Here is a 20,225-nt window from a genome sequence, read left to right as displayed (position 1 = left end):
GTACTATACTAGGGTTATAAATCGCATTGTGCAAGGAATACTATAATTTCGTTTCTTGTTTGTCTGTTGCAAGGAAGCTGCGAGTTCATTGAACGTAGAACTTAGGCAATAACTGCGTCAAGGACAAATTACAAGCCATGATTAATCTTGTCGTGACTCATTTTTGATGATGTGAAGTAGTTTTTAGACCTATCAGTTTAACGCGGTATCATTGTACGCTTACAAAACGTGTCTAAAACAAATGAAGTATTACTAATGTAAGCTGATGTGATTTAGCAGTCACGTAAAAAATCCAACGGTAAATCCATTATCAACAGCTTTCAGCCTTTTATAAGCTGTTTCATTATTGTTGCTTTTACATCAAACTTGCGTAATACTTGTTATGAAAAAACTACTACGAATGTAATTGAATGTTGCTTTAGTAAGAGTTCATAGTTATGTAAAGGAATATTACCTTGTATTTTGTCACTGTTGTATGACCTATGTTATACGTTAAGTTTTATAAATGCTGTTATGAGTGGTTATGGGAGAAATTATGTATGCATAACTAGTTTGAACTCACATTCAACATCAGCGCTGAATTTGCTTGCTCATCTTATTTTATTTTGACTATGTTTAGTTTGTGCAGTTTTGCTTAGCTTATGGGAACTAATTTGATTATTACTGGTTCAGGTACTAATGAAGGCGGTAAGCTATTATAAGCAATACTAATATTTACCAGTAAAAGTTACTGCTTCATTTTATAGGTATTCTTTATTCTATAAATCCAACAACTAAACTGCACAGCTAACAAAATTATAAAACTATAATATTAATGACCAAAGGTTAAAATAGCCAATGAATGTTACACCCTTACTCCAGAGGTCCTCCATGTTCATTTGCTCAGTCCCATATAGCTGTGAGTCTCGACAGTCAAATGAAAGTCGTGACAGTTCATAGATAGAGAGTTTTGGCCGGCAGTAAAAGCAAAGAGGCTCTACTGAGCACCCAAACTAAACATAGAATAAAATGATAAAGCACGTTTATCACTTATTTTTCCGGGTGCAAAAGAGTTGATAACATGATTTTCGTAAAAGCATGCACCAATACATCTCAAGTTCCACATGTAGGGCGTACAGAGATTATGAAATAGTGTCATCTTGTAGTATTTGTACAATGTAAAGTTCCTTGATTGTTCTTGTATGTCAGATGTGTTACGCTTGGTAGTCGAAGTTATACTAAAACGCAGTTGTTAATAACACTGAGTGACAGTCCCAGAGATTCTAATTAACCAACCAACTAACACTGATTATCATTACACAACCATATTGGTCATCTAGAAGCTGAACAAATGCTAACATATTATCAATATTTAAATGAGCTCATGAGAGCCACACATGTTGAGCTCTGTCATCTATATGTAATGATTGCTTGTTGTTGAGTTTTAGTAGATCAAGTGAGTGGGGAATATTAGATAATCTTGTTTTAAGTAGTAGCTTTAAATAGTAGTTTGGGGTAGAGGCAACTCTAGTTTGGGGTAGAGGCAACTCTAGTTTGGGGTAGAGGCAACTCTAGTTTGGGGTAGAGGCAACTCTAGTTTGGGGTAGAGGCAACTCTAGTTTGGAGTAGAGGCAACTCTAGTTTGGGGTGTGTGCATTTATTTAACTGGGCGTTCTCATTATTAGACTATGGAGTCTCTCAGTGAGCATATCAGTAAGTTGTTTGCAAAAATTAGCAGTGACGCTCTTTTGTATTTGGCCTTACTGTATGTTGCCTGCTTGTTACATAGAGGACATAAAGTTCATCTGCTTAGCCTGTAATCTTTGCATAGCTCATTTGTGTCATATCATTCCTTTTCCACCATTTTCTAAGATTTACATACACATTTTTATTTGCTGATTAGTTTTCAAGTTTGTTAATTACAAAATTATTAATATTGCACATCACAGATGATTAAATAAAATCGGTCATGAAGCTGTTGTTTGGTAATACAACAGCTAAATGATTACCCTCTTGGCATGCGTTAATGACAATGAAGATGCTCTACAAAAAAGCAGGCAGCTTGTCCTTTTGAATGTAGTTATTAACTCCTAGCAAGTTGAGCATCATGAAAACAACAGCTTCCTATAAAAGGTTTTGCCGTGGCTTATCCTTCTCCCACTTTACGCGCTTTATGTCTCTTTTTGATCTTGGCATTTTTCGTTTTTGGGTGTCTCATCGAGATTGTTCTAAAAGATCTACATTGCAAAGTTCTTTTTTGCCTATGTTGCACCATTTTTTTGAGGCATTCAAAACCTATTTGAAGTGTCTAGCAGAAGTTTTTAATAGCAAGGTCAAGATTAAAAATGAAATGTAGCAAGTAAAATATTTAGGACATGTAATTACAGTAACTGACCAAAGTGAGAAGGTGGAAGCTAGTGCGCAGATAAGTGTGTGCAAGTGTTTTGCGATGTAGGGCAACAGTAGTTTTTCTAAACTTTTGAGCCAACAGTTTTTAAACTACACAAACTTGGCGTTGCATGGTAGCGTGCTAACATGCTTTCTACATTCTTCAAAAGTGCCCAACCCTATTTACAATTCTGACTCTACTAGATTATTCCTGTATCCTAGTAGGTGCTGGTATAGTCTTGTCTCACGCCAAAAAATAATGTGTTAAAATAACTAATTGCGTATTACTCAAATATATTCTAGTCGATAAAACTGTCAACTATGTTACACAGAAAGAGCTGCCAGTTACTGTAATAGCTGTTAATCACATTAGTACACAGTTTATGCGGACAAATAATTAGTAATATAGACAGTTCATGTCTCCTTGACATGACTACTATGATACATAACAATTATGTACAAGGTCACTGCACTTTTACATGAAGACATGGTTTGAGTACAAAATTGAAACTGGAGTGAGTGAGCCACTGAGAAGGTTTCAAACAACGATAAAAATAGACTCATTCTGCAGATGCTTACCAGTTGCATACCAAAGGATCAACTTGCTGTAGTCAACGAACAGCTGGTTGCTCCTGTCTGTTACGGCAATAGGTCAAAATTTGACATGCAGTAGATGAGCAGGACTTTGCAAAATACTTCAGTTGAGTATATGTGTAGTTTTGGGCGTTACGTTGCCAGCAGTATTGGTGGTACTGTGCAACGTAAGGGTTTTATTTAACCAGTCCGTTAACTGACTCATCCGTGCGTCAACGAAACTTTAAAGAAGGTCGTGTCAAGCTACTTTTGTACCGGTCAGGGATGATAGGGAACAACAGGTGGCAACAGTGAAGAGGGCTAGCAAGTCAAGTGGGTTATGCATGAAATTACTTCACATCGAAACCAACGTCATGTGGAATTATTGTAGCAGCTGCCGTCTGTAAAAGATATTCTAACATTATCATGGCACTCAAATGTATTTGGTAATGCTCAATTAATTCCATGTGTAACGTTTGATATTGAAATGGAACGTTTTCAAATGATTAGCTCAAACTAAACTTGTGATACTAATTAAAAATAACTTCAATCTGTAGCAGTAAACTTAAAGAAAATGAATGGCTAAACCATTAAGTTGCTTACACCTCTCCAACAGATTTAACTGTGTGAGTTGCAGTACTACTGCAAAAACTGCAGATTGACCAAGCACTGCTTGATTCAGGCATAATTTTTCCAGTTATTCATTCAGCCTTAAGAGAAATTAACCTGAAGGTTGAATTGTTATTTGAGTGCCCTTCACTACAATAGATAGATACCGGAAAACCTTATTTTCAACCTTTCTTTTATGATGGCGTTTAATTTGAAATGGCCTTCAATAAAACGGTTGTGTTCAATTTTTCAACAAGCTTCTCAGGATTTTGTTGAAAGTTAAATTTCATTTAAGGAACAACGAAAGATAACAAAACATCCATCATAAAAACATCCATCATAAAATTCTTCAACACAAAATAGTTTAATCAATAACGAAGTTAAAATAACAACCAACATACAGTTATTATACAAGAAATATGATACAAGATATATGAAACAAATAACATGGTGATAACTGGTAAGTAATAAAATATTTAATGTTGAAAATCAAATGATACATCACCTTTGCAACAGTCCTCGTCACTCTCTAGAACTTGCTCATCAGCGTCGAATGTCATTTTCATTTGTTAAGCCAGCATTGGTCGGCGCTTGCTAGAGACATTCTGGTCCAGTCTTAATTGGGCCGTCTGACCTGAAAAGAGGGAATCTTGTTATTTGCAGAGCAGTCTAGAGCGTTGGTCCGCCTACACCCCTTAAACGACTTTACGATTAGCGTCTACGGGTTCGTGCGTGCTTGACTTGTCTGCTAAAGTTTGTAGGTATGCTCTCATAGAGTTCTGAGCAGGTTTTGCACACAACTATGCAGTAGGAGCACTTTAATTGAATGCCAATGCCTAAATGTAGTAGGCTCAAACTAGTAATACGCATCAGCCAGGTGTGTTTATTTACGCGATTGATGCGTGACCGATACAGTAGACGCTCCTATAACGTAAATTCCAGATAACGTAAAAACTTTCTGTCAAGTTTTTGCTTCGTACAACATAAAAATTTCTTTATAACGTAAAGTGTGAAGTCGGGCAAATTTTCAAATTCGGTTTGATTGGTAGTTTATCTTACCGCACTTGCAAAGAAAAGCGCCTTCTGTCTCGTGTTATGTATAACTTATATATAACTTTTGCGATATTCCAGTTCGTCGTAATAGATCATTAAATGTATCGTCAAAAAGGAGAATACGATAGCTGCACAATTGTTCATAAAACAAAGGCAATCGATTGGTGCAGATGTTACACCGTCGATCTACCAATCTAAATGTCACGAGTTGGAGTATCGTGGAAGTTATCATTTATCCTAACCTTGATCCCTAGGTACAGGATAGATGACCAGGTAGATCCGCTTTTTATAGTGAAAAGATTTTGTTGCTTTGCCTTATTGTAGACATACAAAATATTTGTTAATAGTTCTATTTTGCAGAATAGACTGCTGTTTAGAAAAATAAGCAAATCATTGTAAATGAACGTCAAAAATGTGCAGTCCCCATCAACTTGTTGCAAAATTACCACAATCATGGTCTATAAAACCAGTGAGATTGATCATAAAAAGGAGAAAAGTTGTCCATGCAAACCAGTAATACTGCAGTTATGGTACAGCCCACAAATTAAAAGAGTTAAGTCAAGTTTTTTTCCTTTTTGCATGGCTAAAGGGGTGAGTTTGGAAAGCTCTTGGAACAGATTAGGCAATTTACATGTATTATAATGTTTGTATAACGTAAATTCCCTATAACGTAAACGTTCCTGGAACAAATTAGGAGCGCCTGGAACGTTGTAGGAGCCTACTGTGATGCGAAATTCGCACTGGCCTCTTAGTACAATGTGCCTAGTTGGGCACCTTTGATCACTATTTAGTCGAATGTCAGAGCTGCTCAAATATATGAGGCCTTCAAATGGAGGTGGCCTTCAAATAAAGGGTGGCATTATATTTTTAACCATTCTATAGTGGCTTTCAAGTACAGGTGGTCTTCTAATAAAGGTGGCGTTCAAATTCAGGTTTTATGGTATATATATATATACACGTATATAAATAGATAGGCAGATAGATAGATCAATGGATAGATCGATAGATAGAGACTTACTTAACTTACTTTATATCGTTCAATGCTTTTTAAACAAGTGATTATATCTGAAACAGGACTGCTAATTGATTAGCTCAGCAAGGAGCCAAATATTACTTTATTAGTTGGCACTCCCAAATTGTCTGAAAAGGTCTTCATTAAAGGTTGACTTGAAACAAAATTCACATTACAGTTATCTGAAAGGATCTTCATTAAGGAATGCAAAACTAGTGCCCTACCATATTAAGGGTTTGATCTTAATCGATTACAATATTGGACATCAAATATTGAAAGCTAATAGAAAATTTTTTATTAACTTGAAAAGTTATCTCTGGCATTTCATGACTATTATAAATCAGCTTTGATCACAAAATGTACTATGATTAGTAATTTTTGTGCCTGTAATGCATCTGCATGTTCTGATGCTTTCTGATTTCAGAACTATTTATTCCTGGTGGGAGAGTTTTACTGGAGTCTTGAGCCACCATGATTGAGTTGTGTACTGTTAGAAGAATGGTGGTCACCATCTTGTTTCTCGGAATGTAAGAACTATGCTTCATTTCTTCGCTTTGACATATTACGGTAATCCTTCCTACTTCACAGGGGTTACATTCCAGATCCTTCTCACAGGGGTTACATTCCAGATCCTTCTCACAGGGGTTACATTCCAGATCCTTCTCACAGGGGTTATAATCCAGATCCTTCTCACAGGGGTTACATTCCAGATCCTTCTCACAGGGGTTACATTCCAGATCCTTCTCACAGGGGTTACATTCCAGATCCTTCTCACAGAGGTTATATTCCAGATCCTTCTCACAGGGGTTACATTCCAGATCCTTCTCACAGGGGTTACATTCCAGATCCTTCTCACAGGGGTTACATTCCAGATCCTTCTCACAGGGGTTACATTCCAGATCCTTCTCACAGGGGTTACATTCCAGATCCTTCTCACAGGGGTTACATTCCAGATCCTTCTCACAGGAGTTACATTCCAGATCCTTCTCACAGGGGTTACATTCCATATCCAACTGTGTAATGAAAGGTTCCGCATAATGGAAATTTTTTTTCAAATGTGGGTTTGTGCGATTTTATTTTATTGTTTGTAAGTAATTTTAACCTTTGATAACACTCAATCCGCTTTCTAAACTCTCACAATTACTTGACATGTGAGTACATGTATGTCTATGTGTGATTCCTTGTATAGCATGCTGTGATAGTACTATAGTACTATTGTAGTGTACTGCTATAGTAATGATATGATAGTAATAATAATAACTACTAATAATATACATACTGTTATATGCATAGTGTTATACTACTATCAGTACTGTATAGTGATAGTAGTATAGATTAGTAGATATAGTAGTAAATTAATGAGAATTGTTACTGCAAAGCATGACTGGGCGAGCATCTAAGAGGCAAAGTCAGTGCTGCATACTCTAGTAGTCTAGCCAGTGGCGCATAGTGGCGATTCTTCGTAAATGAAGGAGGAGAGACCAAAGTTGCTGACATCAACCAGCTCTTTGCTAAGCGGACTTTCCTCAGTTTCCTGTCCATGAACTCTGCTCTCCCTTAAGCCTGTTTCCCGTATCGAATGTGAGACCCCGGCAGTAATCGCGCGAAATAAAACACTTGCGGCGCAAGGCTCGGCGGCTAATGTTCACATGAGGCTGTGTCGCTGGTGATCGTGTAAATATGGCCGCTAGCGATGCCGTCTCAAAAGTGCTGACCTTCACCTGTACAGTGCATTTTGAGAAGGCTTTGCCTGTGTTTTTTTGCAAAAGTTGAACAACCCTGAACTTTTGCCTTGACCGCCGGCAACTACCCGCGGTACTCGACGTGTAGGTTCACATTTCATCGCTGATAGCCTGCGGTGCTGTCGCTGGTGCTTGCGGCATATATAAGAACCAGACATTTTTAGAATCGGGACTGAAAGTGTATCACACTTTACACATACATTTACAAATTAAGGTCATTGAAAAACCTGTGATACAGAGAAACTGGGAGGTGAGGGGAATACTGTATCCTTTTGTTGTATATAAAAATCAGATCACGATGTCAGGTTTTATTTTGTGCGAACAATGATACAACGGACATCAATTTCAGTGCAGTATATTTCTTCATCATCTCATTCTTTCTTGATTTCTGCCTTTTTACGTATCGCTTCATCTTCCTTGATTGCATCACGCAATAATTTTGAAGTGTATTAAATCTCACCACTGTGCAACATATTTTACTACATTCTTCATGATCTTACCAGAATTTATCGTGATCTTACCAGTATATGTTGCCTTTCACCATCTTGTATTGAAATCTTACCATTTTATAACATGTATTGCTATTTTATACAAGATTTTGTCACGTTACACCGCATTCTGTTGATAGTATCTAAACACCACCGGCATATCCTTGGATAATCGTGTCATAATTTTTGTGTTGCATCTTACTATATTGTAATCATATTACACTGTATCATATGTTATCATACATTGGTAAGGAAGCTCAATATGTTGCATCATGCCATAGCACAATGTTTTGCATCATGAGACTCCATTTCAGTGCAAAATGAAGTGTCATGTCATACATCCCTGTCACGCAATGTCACATGATGTCAGTACATGTATGAGCCTTCAACACTTGTCAGTTAACTGTAATTATACCGAGCAAACAACACCATAATACCATTTTAAATTTATTCCGACAGATATCCTTCCTCCCTTCTTACCAGTACATTATGTTTGGTGGTTGATAGCCTTATCTCCTCTCTGTTTTTAGTGTTGATAGACTTATCTCCTCTCTGTTTTTAGTGTTGATAGACTTATTTCCTCTCTGTTTTTAGTGTTACCATCATCAGTGTTATGATAGAGACCAAGTATGAACCAAATAATAAGAGCATCACCAACTCTCGGACTCAAACCTCGCAGAAGGGTAAGTGACGCTACTTGCCAATTGACTCTAAGGCTAACCTTTATCTATTTACGTGTTTCCATGATTTGAATAGGTTCAGAGTTGCCCGCTGCCGATGAATTTGTACCTTACCAATTCAACGATTCGGAGTTTCACTATAGATCTATCCAACATTCGTGATGAATCCCTCAAAACAGAACTTGTTAAAGTAGACTCGCTTTCGGATCACAGTCACTTTTTAACTCGTGCGTAGTCAACTAGTTTGACTAACGAAGGTATTATTTCATCTTTTTCATGCGAGCAACTCGTCTCTGGCAGGTTAATGTAAGGTGAAAAGTCAAGCAGAAACCGTAGTGAGTGGAAATAGAGCATATCGTAACAGAGACCCGCCTGGTTGTGTGTGGCAATAGAGCACATCGTAACAGAGACCCGCCTGGTTGTGAGTGGCAATAGAGCATATCGTAACAGAGACCCGCCTGGTTGTGTGTGGCAATAGAGCATATCGTAACAGAGACTCGCTTGGTTGTGTGTGGCAATAGAGCATATCGTAACAGAGACTCGCTTGGTTGTGTGTGGCAATAGAGCATATCGTAACAGAGACCCGCCCGGTTGTGCGCTCAAATCTTTTTTCCTTCACTTGAGAGAACTTAGCCGAGTATCGATTTGGATCCATCAGCAGCGACTGTTTCTATGATGTCAAAATATTCTTACATCGACTGTGTTGGCACAAGTTTAGCGAAGCAAAACAGTGTTCGAGTGTGTTCGGTTTTTATCGTTTCTATGATTCGAGGTGAAAGCAACTCCAAACCCATTCGAAGCATGGAAGCGCAGTGAATACTCCATATTTAGTCTGTTTTTGTAGAAAATATATATTGTATTTTAAGCTTGAAGTTGTAAAAAAAATAATCTATTGATGTAATATGTGGTGGACTAGTAACATTGTTGGGATCTGCGTTATATGATGTTACTAGCTGTGCTACCCGGCGTTGCCCGGGTAATAAAAAGTCTATGCTCGGAAAGTTCAGTTGTATTTAACGTATAATGACATTTGCCATTCTAACTTTTCTAACTAGATATCATGAGAAAGGTGTTTTGTGTAGTTGAAATAACTTAAAAGAAAATAAAACAACTATAACGGTTTTTAAATTTTGTCAAACAACTGTAATTTTCAAACTTCATATCGTGAGGAAAATGTTTTATGCAGGTCAAATAAATTAAAATAAAAATAAAACGACTATAAAAATGTTTAGATGTGAGATAATTAGCAAGTAATAGCTAAATTAAGGCGGTTTTGCTGCGATTACAATGAAAGATGATTCGGTAATGATACAATTAATACGAACTGAGAAAACAAAATAGAAATCCTGAATATGTAGAATTAATAATAACAATTCTTGCATAGAAGTGTGTGTGTGTATAAAAAAGGTTACTGTTCCAACAGAAGCTATCTACCAAAACTTTGAATACAACGATACCGGTACCTCTCAATAATGGTACAAATGTAAAAATGAGATATCGTACTGTCTTTGTCTGACCGAACGGAGAGATAATGTCGAGGCTTTTCCCACGGAGACAATATAGTTGTCCTCGTGAAAAGAATTGGCCTTGACCCCAGATATAGTAATTGAACTTTATGAAAAATATTCCTTAAAGATGTGGTTGCGTCAAATTGGAGTTGATCTTAAAATAAAGGATTTTTTTTCTCTATCAGTTGATATGTTGTTTGTCGTGTTAGGCGATCTCATTGCCAAGGTATTTGAAGATTAAAATCGAAACAATCTGATCGCGGTAAAAACGCTCAGGCCAAAAAAACATGCCCAGAATTGCCCAAAATGATGTCACGCGTGATATATCTGTCAATATATCTCATATTCACATCGGCTATTTGTGATGAAAGTCCAGTCCTACACGACTCTATTGGCATATATTTTATTTTGTATTTGCTCATGTTGGCTAAAATAAAATTTTAAATCCAGCTACAGATACATCATTACCAATGTCTCAAATGCTTCAAACAAGGAAAATTAAAAACTTGTCATATTAGCTTCATCTAAATGCTGTGTAAACATCTTAGTACCGACTACCAATTCTACTGGTCTACGGTAATTCTGTCAAGCAAACTATGTAGAATAAGGTCTTTGTATCGGCACAGTTCCGTCGCTACCCACACTAACGATATACAGCCTCCCAAAAGCCCCGCCCACATTATGCCCGTTGCCTATCCTGGGGGTGGGGATGTATATCATTGCCCACGCCGAAAACTAGTTTCTTACTACCATAAGTAAAAAAAGCAAGCTGCATCTTTGAAAAGAATATACATAGGGATAGAGTTTTAAGGATGAGAAATCTGCTGCAAACTGGATTTGAACTCACATTCTCCAGTTCTTCGGACCTCCATATAACGTATCCAATTCACTACAATATTCTGCAAATCATGTTTTGCATTATCTTCAGCAATATTATTTTATTATATAATTTTTACAAGCAAAAGAAATAAAAGATCATCTCGGCATAAAGCTTTTATTAAAAATATTCATCAAGTCGTGGCCCCTGACATAGTTTTAGCTGATACAATAAAACAAATTCATCTACTGCAGCAAACTCAAACAAAACATGGTTTATGCAGCACACATTCAAGTCTCTCTTTCCCATTTATGGCAGTTTCCACACTGACAAAGCTGCTTCGGCTGGCGGGACCACATAAACATTCTGTAATCAGCAAAACAAATGCAATAAATATATGTCATTCATAGATATGTCATTCTAACGCGATCTACTGAAAGCTTTCAAATTGGAAGTTAGATAGATTGCGAGTGTAATTTTAAAAACGAATAAATGTTTAACAAAGGCATAAGTACGTCAAGCCAACGATTCGAAGCTTTGGTTCTGGAAGTTAAAGGTTTGCATTGATCAATCGATTTTCTTCACTTTCTACAAGTGAGAAGTGAACATCTAAAATCAAATCATAAATCTAATTTACTAGATAAAACTGCCACAGAAAATTTGAAGCAAAAGTAGCTAGGTGAACCGATAAAAAATTATAAAACGATGGTTAGTGATAGCAAAAAGTTATAATTTTATTAATTAGTACATGTATTATTGAGTACTAAAATATTACCTTTAGTATATTCATCAATCTAAGCCATTGTATTGCTAGATGCTATGGATTAAAAAGAAGCCGTCAAGAACTCACTGTACAAACGTATCTCACACGCGCAGGAAATTACATTTTAGCCTCAAACAGGGAAATATAATCTGAATGTAAACTCAACAGTATATCTATAGGAGAGTCAGAGTAAAAGATAAATTTACCTCCATTCTCCTATCTTCCTCCGTAGCACTTTAACCACCTGATACCCCAGAAAACTCGAAGTCACCTTCGCAGTAACTTCACAGCAATTTTTACACCAATAAAACGTGTCGATCGAGTAATTCATTAAAGTAACGATGTTAATTAATTTAGTGAATATCGATGTCCATGTGATTTAGTAATAGAGCAAAATCCCTAAATTTGAGATCATAGACAACGCGTTTTACGAGTGATAACATTTATTACGACCTATGTAAAAATTTCGTGCTGATTGGCTAATGAAGCGACCTTATATTTATTGCTCGAGGACTTTTCAGATGTATCACTAGTTACGTCATGAACGAAGCACCCCCTTGGAATGTGAGCTTTTTAAAAGATGGCCTCATTCAAACGCATATATCTCTGGACAGGATTGGTCTACAAAGACAAAAATGACATCAAATTGTAGCTGATGTTTTAGCCTTTCATTGGTCTTAATTTTATTAAATCTAATTTTTTGACGCAACCTAGGTGCCACATTTGTAGAAATGTGATTACCAGCTCTTAAAAGCTCAAAAACGAAAAGCCGCCGTAGATTGGAATCTCTTTATTTCTCTGACATAGTCATGAAATTTGGTTATCATCTTGTCACGTGATGTTCTCCCGCGAATTGAAAGGGCAATAAAAAGCTCAATATTAAACTTATCGTAGCACTAGTTTATGACAAACACTTTGGCTTTTACCGAAGACCCCGTATCAAATATAGAAGCTCGCTACTTTACAGTTTGGTTTCGGTTTGGTCTAATCGGTGAGTCGTAATCTGATCATGTCACCCAATACTTCGCAAATAATTTCTGCAGCACCTTTTGATTATCGCAAATTACCATGATTGTCATGATTATCAGACAATGATATGTACTCCTTCAAGCTAAGGTTAAAAAATTAAATGAATTTTTACGGTAAGTTATAAGATATCACTGCTAAAAGTGACAGCATTAAAATGACGATAAAACAGACGCGTAAGAACAATAGACATGGTTTTATTGAATGCGTGAAGTATATTTGTGAAATATTTCGACGAATAAGGTTGCATGAAAGTGTAAACAGAAACCATCTCCCACAACTGCATCACATTTGAGCCGTTTTGAAAAGAGAATCCAAACTACGGCGGTCTCGTGTGGCTGCGATTAACTGTTCGTTTTTGAGCTTTTAAGAGCTTGTAATCACATTCCCACATATTTTGCACCTACAACACAGCAGAGTAAGACATGGTGAATCTTGTCATATCAAATAACTGTAATGTGAATTTTGTTGCAAGTCAACCTTTAACAGAGGCATCGTAATGCGTGGCCGCATTGGTAAAATAATCAGCGTGCGCTATAGCCGGAACGACACACATACCAACACTGAGAAGTATATATATATATATATATATATATATATATATATATATATATATATAGGCTATAGATGTATTATCTGATTGCACTATGACATTCTTAATCAGTTGCATATATGTTATAATATACGTCTATATAGCTATATTGTCACTTGCTATAAATGTTCGCTCTATATAGCTCTACCGTCACTTGCTATGTATTTCATATATATAGCTCTATTGCCACGTGCTATAATTGTTTGATCTATATAGCTCTATTGCCACGTGCTATAATTGTTTGATCTATATAGCTCTATTGCCACGTGCTATAAGTGTTTGATCTATATAGCTCTATTGCCACGTGCTATAATTGTTTGATCTATATAGCTCTATTGCCACGTGCTATAAGTGTTTGATCTATATAGCTCTATTGCCACGTGCTATAATTGTTTGATCTACATAGCTCTATTGCCACGTGCTATAATTGTTTGATCTATATAGCTCTATTGCCACGTGCTATAAGTGTTTGATCTATATAGCTCTATTGCCACTCGCTGCAAGTTTTGCCATAAGTTACAGTGAATACTTACGATTCACTCTGAGAATGTTTTTAAATCACAGAGTAATCTTATGCTAGCAATTCTGGTTAATTCTTGTTAATTGTAGTCCTAACGGAAGAAGTTGCTGAAAATGAAAGCTTTGACTGCCCTGATGAGATGGTAACAACTGTTTGCAAACCGTGCGCAAGTTGGCACCGTGCCATGGCAAGTGCTACAACTAAAAAGTGGCAATCTATAAAACGATTTTGCTTACTTCTAAATGTTGGTCATCTGGACGAATCACTTCTTTGTCATGTGTCAACGATTGGTGGTTCGATGCGTCGACAGTGCTAAACTAAAAAGGTTTTACGAGTTGAAGGAGGCTTATTCTATCGTGTTAAGACTCCTTTTAAAGATTATCCTTCAACTAATCGAAACTGTAACGTTTAAAGATTTCAATTGCCCTTTGTGATATCTGCTTTGTATGCCATGCTGTAATTTTTACTGTGGTAATCGATTTGTTGGTTACGATAAAAACATTTATTTGACCTAATTTTGGAATCAAAGCCGTTAAAACTGATTGCTACGAAATTTTTGACATAAATAACCTCAAAAATGAGTTTGTTGTCATACATGGACAGCGGTAAATAACTGTAGTAGGCTAACAACCATGTAACATATACTTCGCAGTTTGTTAGTTTGAGAGCCTACTTTAGGGGCAACATTCAGCTAAATATTTAATGTTTGGTTACATATTCTCTGACCGCATGGATAATTACCTGCTATTATTGCTTCGAAGGAACCAGAACTTAGGCTAAAAGCATACTCAAAACAAAGAGATGATGAGTATATTGATACGGAGAAGTCGGGGAACTAACAAGCGCTGTTGTCATTGGCGCCTCGAATGCTTCTGAACATGCCATAGCTTTTGAAGTATTGTTTGCATGAGTGATAGAATGAATATTCTGACTAGTCTGGGAGAGGAAGTCTGAACGTATGGCGGTGTTGAAGACTGCCACTATACGTAGCTTTGTTCTCCTTTCTTTGAGCTCCTCTGGCGTTGTTTGAGGCCCTTCAAAATACTTCAAGCTGATTTAGAACAATTTTTATATGCTAGAGAGCCAATGACATCACTAATAATAATTAATGACATCACTAACAATAACTAATGACATCGCTACCAACAACTAATGACATCACTAATAATAACTCTCAGGGCATAATACTGACCAATTAGAACATCATAAATGGTTGTGGCCACCAATCACTGCAACCTTGATTGTAGTGAACATTTTTGCTTTTATTTGTTATGGATGTACAAATTTTCAGTTGTACAGAAACTGTTTTTTTCTATCTAGTGAGTCATTTTGGAATTCACATTTTAGGTCACAGTTCGTTTCTTGATATCATTTGATAGGTTGAAGGATAAAATAGCTGTTATACTCTAGTGATGATGTTTTAGGATGAAGAAGGCTGTGAGACAGGTTACCTGAAGGAAGTGAAATGTCTGGACAATAAAGTTAAATATATGAGGTGAGTCATTGATAGCAGTATAATAAAGAGTAACATGAATAAGTATAATAATGAGTAATATGAATGTTATAACAATGGTACTGATCATTGATATGGTATGATGGTATGCAGAGGGTGGGTTTGATAGATATACAGTAATACCTTGGAATGCGAGTGATTTGAGATACGAGTGATTTGAGATACGAGTAATTCGAGATATTAGTGACTCGAGATACGAGCGATTTGAGACATGAGTAATTTGAGATACGAGTAATTTAAAATGCGAGTAATTTGAAATACGAGCAATTTGAGATACGAGTAATTTGAGATAAAGTAATTTGAGCTACGAATAACGTGAGATACGAATTGTTTGAGATACAAACTATTTGAGATTCGAATTATTTAAGATACGAATTATTTAAAATACGAATTATTCGAGATACGAATTATTCGAGTTATGAATTATTCGAGTTATGAATTATTCGAGTTACGGATTATTCGAGTTACGAATTATTCGAGATACGAATTATTCGAGACAAATTATTCGAGATACGAATTATTCCAGATGCGAATTATTTCGAGATGCGAATTATTTCGAGATGCAAATTATTTCGAGATGCAAATTGTTCGAGATGCGAATTGTTCAATCAATCTAAGATGCGAGTAATCTAAGATTTGAGTAATCTAAGATACAAGTAGTTTGAGGTAAGAAATGGATCTCGTCGCTACTGCCAAGTGGCCGAGTAGGCGAGAGGATGTTTATGGGAACAGCATCGCTCGGTCTTTCTCAGTCGAATCAATGTGAACAAGTTTTAATAGGGCTGGCTAAAAGGGAAGGTCAAAGCGAGGCAAAAAGGGCCAAGCCGGAAAAAGAAGAGTAAAAAATGAAAGCGAAATCAGAATTAACTCTAGTGTAACATAAAATTAAAACTGATTTTTAAGTGAGGGTTTTAAGTATGCTAAGTGTAACATAAGGAACATGTTGTCACTAAAGGTTAACATAAGGAACATGTTATCACCAAAGTGTAACATACGGGACATGTTGTCACCAAAGTGTAACATACGGAACATGTTGTCACCAAAGGTTAGCATACGGAACATGTTGTCACCAAAGGTTAGCATACGGAACATGTTGTCACCAAAGGTTAACATACGGAACATGTTGTCACCAAAGGTTAACATACGGAACATGTTGTCACCAAAGTGTAACATACGAAACATGATTTTAGGTCACTTACCCCCTGGTCACTTACCTCCTTAGGCTATATACCTCCCAGGTCAATTACCCCCCCCATAACACACAATACAGTTTAACTTAAATCAGTTAAGTTTGGGTTTAAATCACATGAACGACTTGCTAATTTGTCAAGGTTTAATTAGTAGTTAATAATTAATAATTAAAAAGACACTTAAAAATAAATGCATTTATTTACAAACGAATTATTAATTAAATTAATTAATTGTAATTATTAAATTACAAACGAATATTTACATATATGTACGAATCTTTCATACACTAACTTCGAACCACCTTTAGTACTAGTAATGAACTCCATGATAAATTTTATGATACTGGTACAACACATTTTTCAACTTATATATGCATGCATTAACTGTCTTAGTTCTTTACAAGTTCTGCTTCAAAGAATCTATCCAACCCAGGATCAAGGGTATTGAGCACCTTTGATATGTACTTTGAGCAGCTCTATTATGCAACCCATTGGTTGACATCTCTACTTATGGAATCAAAAAAACAATTAATTGTCTAAATATCTTACAAGTTCAATTTCAAAATACCTAATTTATGATCAATGGTATTGCACTTATAATTAGTGCTTAGTGGAAACTCTTCAAAGATATCATGGGAATTGGGCAATTGGCCTGGGGGTAATTGACCTGGGGGGTATATAGCCTAGGGTGGTATGTGACCAGGGGGTAAGTGACCTGATACCACGAAACATGTTATCACCAAAGTGTAACATACGAAACATGTTATCACCAAAGTGTAACATACGGAACATGTTATCACCAAAGTGTAACATACGGAACATGTTGTCACCAAAGTCTAACATACGGAACATGTTGTCACCAAAGTGTAACATACGGAACATGTCACCGACGTGTAACATACGGAATATGTTGTCACCAAAGTGTAACATACGGATGTATTGTATTGATGAAATTATGATGAAACTTCTGGACTTAATTTTTGAATTTAGTGAACTGATTCTTTTGCAAAAGCTTTCCAGCAGTGCACCTCTGCCATACGGCATTAATTCGTTCCAGTGTAGACATCATAAGGCAAAAATGTTGTATAGAGGGGTATAGAAACCCATAGTAATTACTTAATGCGAGCATCGCCTGGAAAAAAACATCAAAGTTTTATTTACATATACGTACTGTACATATTAAAAATTAATTAAAAAATAGTATATTAACTTTAGTAACTATAGTTACCTAAAGTAAGTTTTGTGTATTTAGTAATGTAATATTACTATGTACAGTACGTATCATATGGAGCTCTTCCCTTCGAGACAGACATATAGCATAAACTTTGAATTTAACTTGAACGAATTTAGCGTACTGAACACACAGGTTCTAGTATGTATTTTAGTGAACTACATTTTAATGTTTTCATCATCCTAATCTTTATTACCTGTTTCAGGTTTCATTTTCGCTATACTTTATAATGAATAATGTTGAACTGAGATAGCGCAACCATCGTATCTCCTTCAGAGTTGTGGGAGGGATTTCGACAGATAGCGTATTAACATCATTACTATTATTATTATTATTATCAAGAAGTGTGCAGCACACCGACTGCCAAATTTGATTTTTGAGAGACATTTTTGTTGATATCGTTTGGCGAAAAAATTTTTGTATGGAGGGACAAAAGAACATCGCGTATCGTAATGCGAAAAACCCATAAAACAGGGACGTCATCACCCGAGGGTGCGCTGTATAATAATAGTATCTACGCTATAATCATGTAGTCATGTGGTAACTGGTAATGTACAAAGCTATGCATTGGGATAAATATTGACACGGCACTTGTTTTTAAACAAACAGACAGCCAATGAAATGGATGTAAAACTGACCAATCAGAAGATACATGAACATTCCTTTTGTTAGAGACACCCTTGTCTGTGTGTTTGTGTGCGCGTGTGTGCGTGTGTCACACAAATGCTAAGGATAGGAATTCTTACCTATACTTTATTTGCATATGGAAATTAGTCTAAAGTATACTAGCCCACATCATACTGCATTATTGCTAGTTGGACGGACAACTCCTCTTATTGATAGTTGTATGGACAACTCCTGCCATTCATTGCTAGTTGTATGGACAACTCCTGTCATTCATTGCTAGTTGTATGCACAACTCCTGTCATTCATTGCTAGTTGTATGGACAACTCCTCTCATTCATTGCTAGTTGTATGAACAACTCCTGTCATTCATTGCTAGTTGTATGGACAACTCCTGTCATTCATTGCTAGTTGTATGGACAACTCCTCTCATTCATTGCTAGTTGTATGGACAACTCCTCTCATTCATTGCTAGTTGTATGGACAACTCCTCTCATTGCTCGTTGTAGATGACTAAATGACTTAAACTTCTGTCAATTACATGGGGTGCCCCATGTAATTGATTACTAATTTTTTTGACCGTCTGCTATTTAGTGCTTGTTTATATGTCATGCTAGCTCCCATGGGGGTAAGACTAGCCACAATTGGCATAAGATGCTCTCATGTATGTGAAGGAAGGATCAAGTCTTCTTGGCCAGCTTTTCTAGCTTACATCCATGTATCCATATTGTCTTCGAAGATAAAGTGTAGAGTTGCCAAACTCTAATGTTTGAAGAAAAAGGTTGTTGTTTCTACTTTTTCTGAAAAAGAGTAAATATTTTAGTCCTGCTTTACGTGTATACAGAGTGAGTGGAATTGTCTACTCTCTTCTGGCTTGAAAAGAACAAGGTTGCCAGCTTTAACCTCGAGAGCAACAAGTACAGTTTTCAATACAAGTTGCCAATACAAGTACATATATATCACACTGACAACTCTATCAATTCCCTTTACGAGTCTTGCTCTACTTATGAAGGCAATTAATAGAGTTGTCAGTCTTACCTTGAAGAGTAAATTTGTATTGGATGGTTCTGCCCATAGAGGTAGAACCATAGAGTAGCGTTGCTTCTTTTTGCTTTCTGTTTTAGAATGCTGTTTAAAACAGCACGATATCTCTGTTTTTACCCAAAACACCTTTCCTGTGTTTTACTTTTCACCACAAGTAGTTTAAAAACAGATCTGATAAATTACAGCTATTTGAGTGATATGCTATGCTTTACATGATCATATTCGCTTTTTATATTCTTGTAGCTGTGAGGAGCCATCTTATGTTCGTCGAAGAAGCTTCTTGGTGCACGAAGGAGTGTGGCTGGTCGTTGGCATATTCTCCTACCTATTTGTGCATTTTCGTAGAAGTGCGCTAGACCAGAAGGTCCTCGATCGTGTTAACAAGCAAATAGCTTCCGGAGTGTGAATTTAAAGTTCACCTAGTCTCGCTGGTCTGCAGACAGCCTGTTTAGAGTCTGTCTGCTGATGCTGTTTTAACATATCGCATTTCTCATTGCCCCGCTTTAATTTACTTTTCTGTATTTCTGCATTATCATGTAAATTATTTTTTCCAACAAGTTTGAACATCTCAAAAGGAGAATTCATGTATCTGTTGATCGACCGAATTGATTAATCAGAATTATACGTAAAATGATAGAAAATGATCCTTAAAAATATATTGTATATATAGAATATTTACAGCTATCAGCTGTAGTTGATAACTATAGATTGTTGGCCTCAACTCTTCTCATCTGTCACTAGTCAATATTACTACTGCTACTACTCAATTTTTGTATATGTAATAAATACAGTGATCTCTGACTTTTTTTAATCCTGTCCCAAATGTTAATTACTATCTTTAAGGTTATTTGCTAACACTACCTCTGACAAGTC

General features: G+C 36.3%; 1 protein-coding gene across 4 annotated transcripts; it reads left to right on the top strand.

Moving 5' to 3' along the window:
• Positions 1 to 127: 127 nt before the first annotated feature.
• On the top strand, positions 128 to 20,145 carry LOC137396614 (protein JTB-like). Of its 4 annotated transcripts, none has more exons than XM_068082933.1 (6): positions 128 to 257; positions 6,039 to 6,141; positions 8,439 to 8,527; positions 13,840 to 13,937; positions 15,175 to 15,245; positions 19,596 to 20,145. In XM_068082933.1, the coding sequence occupies exons 2-6, from the start codon at positions 6,086 to 6,088 to the stop codon at positions 19,756 to 19,758; spliced, it is 477 nt and encodes a 158-aa protein (XP_067939034.1). In that variant the 5' UTR covers positions 128 to 257; positions 6,039 to 6,085; the 3' UTR covers positions 19,759 to 20,145. The 4 variants fall into 4 exon arrangements, with proteins under 4 accessions (XP_067939034.1, XP_067939035.1, XP_067939032.1 ...); XM_068082934.1 differs by having other exon boundaries at positions 138 to 298; positions 13,840 to 13,892; XM_068082931.1 differs by having other exon boundaries at positions 138 to 298.
• The last annotated feature ends 80 nt before the right edge of the window (positions 20,146 to 20,225 follow it).

Source organism: Watersipora subatra, chromosome 5, assembly GCF_963576615.1.
Source record: "Watersipora subatra chromosome 5, tzWatSuba1.1, whole genome shotgun sequence".
NCBI lineage: Eukaryota > Metazoa > Bryozoa > Gymnolaemata > Cheilostomatida > Watersiporidae > Watersipora > Watersipora subatra.
The sequence above is the reverse complement of the archived record's forward strand: the minus strand, read 5'-3'. Positions and strand labels throughout refer to the sequence as shown.

What these genes read in the sequence shown, in the direction of transcription:
- LOC137396614 (XM_068082933.1), top strand. Translation starts at nt 6,086, where the DNA reads ATGATTGAGTTGTGTACTGTTAGAAGAATGGTGGTCACCATCTTGTTT. An exon ending in GACTCAAACCTCGCAGAAGG is followed by an intron (nt 8,528 to 13,839) that starts GTAAGTGACGCT and finishes TGTTAATTGTAG; the next exon opens with TCCTAACGGAAGAAGTTGCT. An exon ending in AATAAAGTTAAATATATGAG is followed by an intron (nt 15,246 to 19,595) that starts GTGAGTCATTGA and finishes ATATTCTTGTAG; the next exon opens with CTGTGAGGAGCCATCTTATG.